At 40.4% G+C, this 12,164-nt stretch overlaps 1 protein-coding gene across 4 annotated transcripts in view; it reads left to right on the forward strand.

The window, feature by feature from the left end:
- Positions 1-12,164, forward strand: part of acsf3 (acyl-CoA synthetase family member 3) — a 55,803-nt gene that overhangs the window by 29,499 nt on the left and 14,140 nt on the right. For all 4 annotated transcript variants that reach the window (XR_003272300.1, XM_026166262.1, XM_026166241.1 and 1 more), the window contains 4 exons: positions 406-560; positions 2,056-2,201; positions 6,179-6,276; positions 6,791-6,917. Coding sequence is in view for 3 of the 4 variants with exons in the window: in XM_026166262.1 (XP_026022047.1) it covers positions 406-560; positions 2,056-2,201; positions 6,179-6,276; positions 6,791-6,917 (526 nt within the window). In the remaining variant the exon portion in view is untranslated. The remainder of the gene's footprint in view (positions 1-405; positions 561-2,055; positions 2,202-6,178; positions 6,277-6,790; positions 6,918-12,164) is intronic.

Raw genomic sequence — 12,164 nt, forward strand, 5'->3', positions numbered from 1 at the left:
AGCGGCTCCTTTTGTGGCAGTCGAAAAGCACATTTGTCAAAAGTAGCTGCACACGAGGTCTTTTAATTGACCGGCAATACCGCTCCAGTCCGGGGCAGCCGGCTATTTTCTTCCTCCTGACCTTTTAGAAATCTGGGCATTTTTTGCTTGTCTTTTTCCTGCATTATGTTGACAGGTTTAATATGAGGCTGCTGTCTGGACTTTATTCTGCCATTTACATCAAATAAATGAAAAAATGTCACTTTTTTTCCCCTCTAAAACTAATGGAATGAATCTGGATTTAATAATTTAGTCTGCAATGCCCCACTGTTAGATATACTGCTTTTATTTTCCTTATCTCTCCTCCTCCTCCTTCCTTCTTCAGTTATGTGTTGTGCTTATCTCTCTCCCTCTCTCCCCCCACAGGTGTGGGAGATGCTGTTGAGCTCCAAGGCTCCCATGGTTAATGTGTTCATGGCCGTGCCAACTATTTACTCTAAGCTGATCCAGTACTATGATCAGCACTTCACACAGCCTCATGTGAAGGACTTTGTCAAAGCAGTCTGCAAAGAGAGAATAAGGTACTGGTTGTGGAATCTGTGCCACAAGATTTTACTCACAAGTAGCTGTATTTGTGAATACTTCCATGTATGTATGAGTACATATTGATTGGTGGCAAAATGGTTAAGAACAGAGCAACTATAATGTAGCACTGAATGGTTTAATGCAGGGTTTTTATGCAGTGTTTCCTAAATGTCCTTTTCACAGGGATGTATAGAGCTTAATTAAAGTTAATATTAATGCATTTTGTCATCAGTTGGGAGATTATCATCTTTTTTAATCACCCAATAGTTGGATGCTTTAGGCAATTTAAAGAGGAAATTTAATGTTGCTATGGAGTTCATTCATTTTGGGCTCTTCATCATTCCTGTTAGTATTTATTTATGTCCAGATGACTTTGATGGAGAGTATTTTTGGTGAAACTCCTTCAACTTGAAGCCTTGACTTTACCTGACAGAGCAGGATATGACAGCACAAACGTTTGAGTTTGGCTGTAAGCCAGTCTCTGGGCTCCAAACATCTGTATGTTAGTAGCTCAGCTAACTGACAGATGCGTTAGTGATTAGCAATTGGGCCCATTGACCATCACCCTATCCTGGCAGTGTTTTCGGTTCACATTCAAAGAAGACAAAAAAGCAAAATTGGAAAATAAAGTTCATTTGTGAGACAAATTGAAGTTTTTCAGTGCTTCAACTACCTCAGCAAGTTCTGTGTAACAATGACTGATGCAGCTGCAGCTGTTGACCGCGGAGGTGTCTAAACATGATCTATGCATCAAACCACAGTTAACAATTTCAGCTGCTTTTGGAGCAACAACATGTACCTGTCCAACTCACCTCTCTTGCCATCTTTGCTCCTTTTACCGAGCTGAAAACCACATGAAGGTGTGGTTGACGTGCGTGTCAGACTGCGCTCCTCCCCAGAAGTGTTGAAGTGTTCAAACCTGAAGCAAAGTCAGTCCCAAGAAGCATTAAGCCTGTTTTTAAAAGTTTATTTTGGCCCTGAGACACTTGTAGTTCTTTTCATTTGTAATTTGTTTGTCACCTTTCTGTGTGTATGCACTCGTGGCATGCATTATTATTACATTATTATGTTTTCTTGCTACTTGATAATCTTTTGACCTTTGTGGATGGTGTATTAATGTCACACCACATTTCCAGTACATGTTTTGCTTCTTAATAATTTTCACTGCCACAGTTTCTTTTACAAGTGTGTGTGGCATCTGTGTTTTTATTTTGCTTCCTTTGTGCTGCCAATCATCTCTCCCATGCTGCATTCTGTATATTTTTCATAAACAGTCTGCAGTTTCTAGAATACTGTAAGGCACAACCCTATGCTTACTGACTCTCACAAATCAGGTCCTTGGAGACGTGTAAGAAGATGCACAAAAATTGATGTTTCTAATTAGCAAACAATTAGATAATTTACATGTTTCACACAGGTTTTTCAGGCAAAATATAAACTGCAGATGTGTTTTTTGGCGTGTGTCCCTCATGCCTGTCCCTTTCTCTCCAGGCTGATGGTTTCAGGCTCGGCTGCTCTCCCGCTTCCCACTCTGCAGCGCTGGGAGGAGATTACCGGGCACACACTCCTCGAACGCTACGGCATGACTGAGATCGGCATGGCGCTGTCCAACCCTCTCAAGGGCCCACGCGTCCCAGGTTGAACTAAGTGGATGCACTTGTACTCTCACACCTTACACACATATGAGTAAAGAAAGAAATTTTTTTTTTACATGTGTATGTGTGTTACTTATCTTAAAAAGGGAAGTCATGGGATCATTAGTTAACTTTCCGGCAAAGTATTTCACAAACAAGTCAGCAACTCGTTGCACGTTGCTTAACTTTGCACCACTATCTTCTTATCTGCCACGTGTCACTGTTGCAGAGTCCTGTAAACAATGGTTGGAGCCACTCAGCTAGATAAACTTGCATTACACAATTTTAGCTTCATCCAAAAATCTGTATTCTCAATTATCTTCTAAAAACCTGTCTAGAATGTCAAAGTCAGTACCGGATACATGTATAGTTTGGGCGCCAGCTGCGTATGTTTTTTTTTTTTAAACTCCTTTATCCCTTTGCATAACGATAAAGTTGTGAAACCTCAGGTGTCAAAATACTAACTTGATAATAAAATGCATGTCTTGGTGCTCTTCCAAGCAGAATATGGTCAGGTTACAAACCAGCTGCTGAAGCAATGGCAGGAAATGAGGCCATACAGATAACCTCTTAAAGATCGGTTTGGCATCTGATTATCAGCATCTTTCTTGAAAACCCTTAATGACAAACCAATGGCAGCGTTTTCTGCTCTCTTTTTAAATCAGGCCAACCCTCGATCAGTTTGTCATTTGGTGCATTTATCTTTTGGTACCAAATACTGAGATACTGCACAGCACAACTAGCCAAGCATACTGCCATCAGTGTGTCTGTCAGTCACAGTTTCATTGATGATGAATATTTGATTGGTTGGCAGTCAACCAAGGTTGCCTTTGTGACTGTGGATGTTGTTCTCTTCTAAAACGAATGTCTCAGATTTGTAGGAAAGAGGGTAATTATCTTTTTTTCCCTGTGTGTAGTAATTAAGCTCTACATTGAGTTGACATTGCTGTTTACAATTTGGTAACGTGTGATTATCAATCAACAAACTTGCAATCACTGATTTCTGCCACTCTATGTTAAAAGTATACACATATATATTAGAAATCTTTATCCTGGAAACATAGAAAGGCAGTGTGGTTTAACAGAACGACATAAAATAATAATAATTTAAAAAGCAAACCTTGCTTAATTGAGCCAGTGTTCCCGGTTTATACTACACTTTGAAAATGCTCTCAAAAATTTTGTTCTACTTCACATATAATCCAAAAACCTCTGATGTTGCTCGACCCTCCCTCATCAGTTTGAGTGAGTACTTCAAATTCACGCGTTGTGCTTTAATCAAAGGTAGTTGTCTCTGGCGTGATGTCAGGTAAAACCCCATGATCCCAACTACACCTCCCTCACACACGCAAAAACAAAAGCAAGGTCTGGAAATGAGGTCAGAGTAGTGGCGGTTGCCATCTTCTCCTGTCATCCCCTCTTCCTCTGTCTCTCTCTCTCTCTCTTTCCCTCTCTTTCTCTTCCACCGTCTTCTTCCTTTCCTGTTCCCCAGACAACACTTCCTCTTACAGGTAGAGCTAATTAGCTTGCAAGTGGATTTGGTAATCCTCTGCCTGCCTGTTTTGTCAGGGTATTGTTTTGTTTGTTGCTCACTGAATGTTTGGCATGAACCGAGCAGGCTGCGTTCGACTCCTCTCAGGTGATTATTAAGAATGGCTTCAAGAGGCCTGCGTTTTTATTGATGTTTCCTCTCAGCATTTGTGTAAGTGTATGTGTATGTCTGCGTGTGTGTGTGTGTGTGTGTGTGTGTGTGTGTGTGTGTGTGTGTGTGTAAGTGTGTGTGTGTGTGTGTGTGTGTGTGTGTGTGTGTGTGTGTGTATGACGGTGTGAGCACATGTAGGCACGAGGCTGCGCCTGTTTGAGTTGGCGTGTTCCTATCTTGCCTTTTAAGTAGGTTAAAATGGATCAATAGCAACCACAGGAAACACTCTCAGAAGAGCAGTGGAGTGGTATCTCTCTTTCACTCTCACCTTCTTCTCTTTCTCACCCCCCCGCCCCACAGCAGCTAAACAGATGACATTTCAGCTCTTAATACAACTTATTGGCAGCAGTTTCATTAGTAATTCTCTCCTGTATTTAGGCCATGTAACTATCCTGATTTTGCTGTGGTGCTTACACTTTTGGAGCTCTTCATATTAACAAAGCTGAGTGTCTTTCTAGGTCATATTGCCCGTCCTGAGATGTAAACATATGAGATCATCCTCATTTTTTCCCCCCATCTTATTATTATCTCACGCTGCTGCCCCTTTCATCTCTTTGATTCTTTTTTGTCCCACTTTTCAGGCTTTTTTTCCCTGTATTTTCACAGAGAAAGTGTAGATACGGCAGTCTTATAAAAGCAGTTGTTCATAGCTTTTTCCCCACCTTAAAAAGCCAAAACAAAAGCTCTCACACCCCAGCCTTTTTTATCAATCAAAAGGATCCATTTTCAGTTTTAGTGAATTAAGGGTAATCGTGCTAGCATCTGAAAACTGTTATTTTAATACACTATTCCCGATGACCATAAATCGGATAAGTAGTTAGAAAATGAATGAAGTGATGATAAATAGGATGTAGTAGGATTCTCATTCTACCTGTGTAAGAAGTACAGAGTTACTTCACTTGCATTTTCAAGGACAAAAAGGATCTTGAGATAAGGAATTAATTTTTACAGGATTTTTCTCCTGATGCCCAACATTTAGATGCTATTATTAGATACCGCTGCAGTAATGTGATTACATTTAATAGGTTCAAATGGTGTACTTTTTCAGTGTTATAATTGCCCTTGGTGGGAGACGGATTGCAAAGTGTGGGTTGGTGTGACTTTTTCCAAGCCAAAGTTCATACAGTTTGAATTGATAGTAAGTAAGTAAGTAAAATTTATTTATATAGCACATTTCACAGATAAAAATCACAAAGTGCTTTACAATAAGATCAGACATACAAGTTAAAATTAATTAAAAGCCCGTTTGTATAAAAATTGATAGAATCCTTCAAAACCTGACGGTCTTTTTATTGGGCAAATGTTAGTCTGCAAAATGATATAAAATATTCAGTTTATTTCATTTATTTATGTAACACTAAATCACAACAACAGTTGCCTCAAGGAACTTCCTTTTTTAAGGCGAAGACCCGACAATAATCCAGAGAAACCACAAAAATCACACAACACCCAAGTACTTGGCCACAGTGGGAAGGAAAAACTCCCTTTTAGCAGGAAGAAACCTCCAGCTAAACCAGGCTATAAAATAAAATATAGGTGCAAATATTAATGCACACAGAAGACCAATGAGAATTTTTTTTGTGCTTTAATTATTTAACTCGCCAGGTGTCACTTGCACACAGTTTGTGGAGACAGCAGGTGATGTCAGGAAATGTGGAAATCCTTTTTTTAGTAACAGTTTTCTCTAAAACGTTACTGCACCTCACAGTTATGAACACTGGATTTTTTAACACAGACTTCTTACTGTATTTTAATACTTGTCAGCTCAGTTATAACATTTCATGCTGCTGTGCTTTATTAATAAAACATGTCAAGTGCTCAGCAGTAAATTAGACTGAAGGACTGAATCCTGCTGTACCCTTGAGTCCTTGTTTCTTCTTTGTTTGTTTTTTTGGAGGCTTCAGAAACAGGTTGAAAGTGCAAACAAACACCTAAAAACAGTTCTATTACTTGACGTTTACTTGAAGTTTGTGCAAACGGCTGCATCAGGCATTGCCCAGAAATCCCCATTACTGTCCGTGTAAGCTGGTTTGTGGTGACTGAGACGAATGGCTTTCAGTTTAGTGTTTTACAAGCTCAGCAAGCCAGTGGCCAGTTTTGGCCTGCAGATGGAGGCTAATGCTGTCTTGGAGAAGATGACTCTTGTGTTAAAAATCTCTCACTGAATGCTTTTGATGGCTTTTTCACTGATTATTGCCAGAATATGTGTTCCACATTCTGCTTCGACAAAGTGTATTCTCTTCTCTCTGTGTTCATGGGCTTTCTTTGTGTTTGACAGGAGCTGTTGGGTTGCCGCTGCCTGGTGTGGAAGTTCGGATTGTTATGAATAACACAATTAATACAACCATTGTGGAAGGCACTCACAAAGAGACTCAGGTAATCCATAAGTTCAATATATATAGGTGTCATCAGGTAAAATCATGTGAAAACAAAGGTTTAGCATCAGACTCAATGCAATCCTGTTCCTGTTGCTAATGAAATGCACTTGAATAACTGATGACCAACAAGTGTGAGACCCCAAGGTCAGACTGTATGACGGATAAAGAAAAAGTACATCTCAGACTTTGCAGGCCTGACTTAGCATGTTAAATGTTAAAGTTCATGTCAGTAATATTAGGAAAAGACTGAACAAGTGTCGTTTGCTTGGAAGGATTGCCAGGAGAAAGCCACTTTTCTTTAAAAAGAACATGGCGGCACAGCTTATGTTATATCCAAGAAAATCATAAGACTTCTGGGAAAATGTCCTTTGGATAAACAAAATCAGTGTAGATTTTTAATGATAGTATATAAAACGAACACAGTATATCAGGACTAACATCTCATACCAGCTGTTAAGCACGGTGATGTATTTATCCTGATTTCTTCCTTTCTTTCCATGTATATGCATCAGGTACGACCTGGTCTGGAGGGGAAAGAGGGGGAGCTTCTGGTTCGAGGGCCATCTGTTTTTAAAGAGTACTTTAACAAACCTCAGGAGACCAGAGAGTCTTTCACTGAGGATGGCTGGTTCAAGACAGGTACCAAACCCTCATCTTCCTCAGCAGTATGCATGCATAGCGAGTGCATTTCACTACCATTTATGGTTTGTACTGTCAGAGGGATTCACAGGAGATGAAAGATGTCATAAGATTTTTTCATCAGTGTTGCACACTGTACTTTCGGGGCACGATGACATGATTTTAAACACTTAAAAACCAGGAGTCCAATGCTGGAAGCACACACATAGTCACACATTCAGACAGTGTGTGTGTGCGCGCGCACATTTTGGGGAACTATGAGGGAGTGATAAATGGACTATGTGTGTTTTTGGTGCTGCAGGGCATTTTTCCTCCTAAGTGGTTGTGACTGCTCCAGGTCCTGAAGAACCAACTATTGCAATGTGTGTGTGTGTGTGTGTGTGTGTGTGTGTGTGTGTGTGTGTGTGTGTGTGTGTGTGTGTGTGTGTGTGTGTGTGTGTGTGTGTGTGTGTGTGTGTGGTAGCATAGAGGGAAGCTGTCATTAGAGGATGTTCCTCTCTCTAGCCCAGCACTTCTCCCCTTGTGCCCCCCCCCCAAACAGACCCATACTTTACCAGCGGGAGAGGCAGGCATTCGGTTAGTTTTGAGGGGGGGGCTGAGGAGTGCAGGAAGAAGGGCAGAAGCAATCAGAGCTTTGAATTGTCATGTAGACCACAGGAAATAAGAGGAGGAAGCAAAAGATTTGGGAAGGAGCTTGAAGTATTGAGCTTGGAGATGTGTTGGAGGGGGTTAGAAAGAGTCAGCTGCAAAGCTGACTCTGGGGACCAAGAAGGTAGCGATCGGGAGCTGCCGATGGTGGTGGAGGCGGGAGTGGGGAACAGCAAGGAAGGAGTGAGTGATGGAGAACGAAGCAGGGCAAGGCAGAGTGTGTTTAATTGGCTTTGCAGGCTGGAAGGACAGAGATCCAGAGCACAGCACGTTGCTGTCACACTCCATTACAGCCACTGGCCACATAATGAGAGCCTGTGCAATCAGCTCCCCACAGACCAGTCCCTCAAGCCACACACACACTGTGGACTACTCTGTTGGAAGCTATCAAGCACCTTACCTGCCCTGCCTGTGTTCGCTGATGCCAGTTTCAACACACATGCAGCTTTTTTTCCTTCAAATTTCAAATTCAGATTTTCTTCAATTCTCCGGTGAATCGATGATTCAAACAGGAGCAACTGTGTCGGAAATTCACATTGTTTTGCTTTCTTTGTGTTTTAACTCAGCTCGAGAATAAACTCAAGTACATTTTAAAAAAAAAAATCCAGATTTTACCAATCAGTGTGTTCACAGGTCTTAGGCAGTAGAGCAGGGCAATATGACCAAAATATTTATCATGATATGCATTTGAAAATTTGCAATAACGATATAACTGACGATATAATTGAGACTAGACAAAATACTTTAAAACTCCACAACTTTATTAATGCAAAAAAAAAAAAAATCAACCTATTTTCACTTAAACGAGCAGCTGTTTTTTATCTGCATTAAAGTTATATAAAAATTTAACAGCACAAATGCAAATTCCTTGCTGACAGTTTAACCAAAAGGCATTTCCAGTGGAAACTGGCTGACATATCCTCAGTATAACCATGTATAACATCCACAAAACTTAAAAAGAGGTTATACACACACACAATACAGTAATATTATGTTGAAGCACAGTACGTATCACTCCGCCAGGCTCCTGCCTACAGTAGTCGTAATGCTCCGACAATCCATCAAGCGGTTTGGCTTCGTAGCTTAGCAAAGTCGTACTAAAAAATTTGACAGATTTTCGAGCGCCGTGTACCACATAAAATCGTTTCGAGGTCAGTAAACACAACCAGAATTCATACATAAGGCACACGGGATTATAAGGGGCACTGTCGATTTCAGAAAAATCAAAGGATTGATTTTAAGTGTGCCGTATTTTCCAGAAAACACGGTAATAACGACGGCCCGCTAGCATGCGCTACCAAAAATAGTGCTTTGTTGTGTATCTGACGGACGAAAGCTAAACCAGTTCCACACCACTGAAGTTGCAGCATTTTTACAAACCAATTCTGGTTCATCCGTTTCATTCAAAGATCCACTTTCGCCCTTCTCATTCTCCGTCACTGTCATGCTTTTTCGCCATGTGCGTATGAAAACAAAGGCACTGCGCATGTGCGTTTTACCCATATTCTATCGCGATATTTCATTTTCTTATCGTTGCCCAACATTATACCAGTATTACCGTGAACGGTACGATATGGCCCAGCACTATTTGGCAGCCCTCCTGCATGCATGACAAATGCCTTTGAAGCATTTTGTGGTTCCAGAGCTGATTGAAATCTGCAATATTAAAACAAGTCAAACAATTAAAACATTATAGATTTGTGTTTATTACTGGGAATTAAATACTGGTAGGTTTATTATGAGCTTTAGATTGAAACAGGCTTGCCATTTTATCCTGGTGCCTGCTCGACTTAGGTGAATATTTATTGAATCGATATGAATCCCCTCATCAGTCATTAAGAGATGTGCATTTAAAATGTTGGACAGTAACATTTTGTCTGTTTACATCGAAATGATTGCTTCTTTTCTGTTCTTCTCTTTAGTACTGAGGAATTTATTTAACACACCAAAGTGACATAAAAACATAAACTTATAATAGTGTTACTCTGTCTTGTGTTTATTTGTTTTCTTTTGGAACATTTGAAATATCAATAATAGAAAACTTTGAAATATGAATTTTTAGTAAGTAAAACTATATCCAAGATGTGGGTTTACTGAGCAGGTATGAGGTCATACACATGCAGGCAGGGAGAAGGGGGAAAGACAAAGTCCAAAAATTTGATGAAGACCTTGTGCACTTCATCTTCCTTCCCAGCTTCTTAACTCATTTCTCACACTGTCTCCTTTTTTACTCTTACACCTGCTCCACGTTTCACACAGCAACTTTTTTCTTTCACAGTTTCAATCTCACGCTCCATCTTTCGCTTGCTAACAGTGGGCTGATCTCTTGCGGCCTTCTGTATCTCACTTTTTCTATATGCTCTGGGATTTAACTGCCTGGTTGGGGGAAAAGGTGGCTGCTAACCGAAATTTCTTACCAAGATTTTCTTTATGGAGTTGGGCTGTAAAAACGTGGATGTACAAACTTTTAAAGTGGATTGCAAATGGCAAATTTTAGAAGACGCGATCTGAATAATCTGCTGCAGACAAAAACAGGAACAGAAATCCAGATGTTTTATTTCATCCTGTGAAATTTTCTTGCAAATGAAATGTGCACGCTACTTTTACACGTCCGGTGTGTGAAAGCCTTCATGCCTAAACTAATAAAAACTTGTAAAAAATTCAATATTTTTCAAACAAAAACGAAAATCCACTCTGGCAGCTAACTGAACCTGAACTGAAAATGTAATAAAAATGAATAAGAAAATAGAAAATGATAATAACTTTGCATTAGACGTCGTGTAGGTCGAAAGGCAATAGAGTTAATGTACAGTGTTTTGTTGGGTTCATTATTTTTAGATTAAATGTATCTCATTAGGAAGACTGTTAGGAAAAATACGCACACCAGCCCTCAATATTCATAATGAAAAAATGCACTTTTTAGATTAGCCACAATTGCTTTGTGCAAGAGGAGAAAATGTCTTTAAAAAAATTCTGTTTGAACTTTGCAAAAACAATGCTAACAGGGGAGACTGACAAAAGCAAAGAGAGATGGGAAAAGAAATGTGAAATCTGAGAAGCAGAGAACGAGTGGGAGTTTAGATCAATAGGTTCTCAGCTGGCCAAAGGTGTCTTCTCCAGAGTTAACAGGTGCTGTGTAGCGTGATTGACAGCTCGATAGGGAAGCTGTCACCTAAGCGTTCTCTCTTTCCACTCATCTTCACAAACATCTCTGAGCACATTGATCCCTTCTCACTTTTTTTTAGCCCTCCTTTTGTGCTCTACAATACAGTCTGTCTGTTGTCCAGAGCTAAAAAGAAAGCTCATCTTGACCCAGTAAGCCTGTAAGAGCGTTTGTTGTTCCATTTATTGTACACATATAGATACAGCAAGGCAATGGAAGCAGTGAGAAGAGAGACTGAAGGCGTTGCTTCAGATTTGCTCGTTAGTCGTTAGTTGATGCCAACAAACAAAACCCAGAACTCCTCCAAGAGTAATTTATGAATGCATAAATTAGTCAGAACTCATGGGAAGAAAGAGAAGCTTAAGCATTAGCTGTTTTTGAATTTTTTATTTCACTAATAAGAAGTTTGGCTGTGCTGCAGAGAGCAGTTGGGATAAAACTGAGCCTGGAATCTGACTATTAGCCCCAGAGAGGTTAAATTATTTAATTACATAACTGTGTGAAAGGTGTTTATTAGGGCAACTTTCATGAGCTCCCAGCAGCTTTTCAGAGATACAAAAACAGATTTTTGTATGAATCGTTTTAAACATTGTGACAGAAAACAAACACGCAAACTAGTCAGCTGCCATATCTAACCCAAGTAGTAAAATAAAAACATCAAATTAAAAAAAAATAACCTGTTGACTGAGCCCCTGGGCTGGATGAGATTTAGGTTTCTTCAGGCTCTGGATGCTGTGGGGCTGTCTTGGCTGACACACTGGAAAAGTGTGGCATGCCCACTCGGGGTTGGGGATGAGTTGATGCCTCAGTGGAAGAGCGTCATAGGGTCTTGTTGACAAGTGAGACATCCACGAAGCAAGAATTTAACTGACAGATTGGTGTGGCATCTGTAGTAACATGGGTGATGTACCAGCCTGTTGCGGTGATCTGGATACGAGCTCTGAGTAGTGACCAAAAGAACAAGACCGCAGATACAAACGGTGGAAAGGAATTTAATCTAAAAGGTGTCTGGGCTCTCCCTTATAGATTGGGTCAGGAGCTTTGTCATGCGGGAGGGACTCAGTGTAGCGCCTCCACAAAAGGAAAGGAGACAATTAAGGTGTCTCAGGTATCTGACTAGGATGCTTTGTAGGTGAGGTATTTCAGGCATATCCTGCTGGGAAGAAATCCCGGGGCAGTCCCAGGACATGCTGCAAAGATTGTATCTCTCAGCTGGCTTGGGAACACCTTGGTGTCCCCCTTAAAGACAGGCATGAAGAGATGAATGGTTGAATGAATAAATCAGTCTATTCTGTTATTGATATGTTTTAGTGACTTTGACCCACCATATAGCAAGCTGATCATTCAGTCCAGCACGTCTTTGTTTATTTCACTGTGATTTCTGAGGAGCTGAAACATTCAGTTTATCAAAGCTGTTTTTGTTCACAAGACTGGAT

This window comes from Astatotilapia calliptera, chromosome 1, assembly GCF_900246225.1.
Source record: "Astatotilapia calliptera chromosome 1, fAstCal1.2, whole genome shotgun sequence".
In the NCBI taxonomy this organism is placed as follows: domain Eukaryota; kingdom Metazoa; phylum Chordata; class Actinopteri; order Cichliformes; family Cichlidae; genus Astatotilapia; species Astatotilapia calliptera.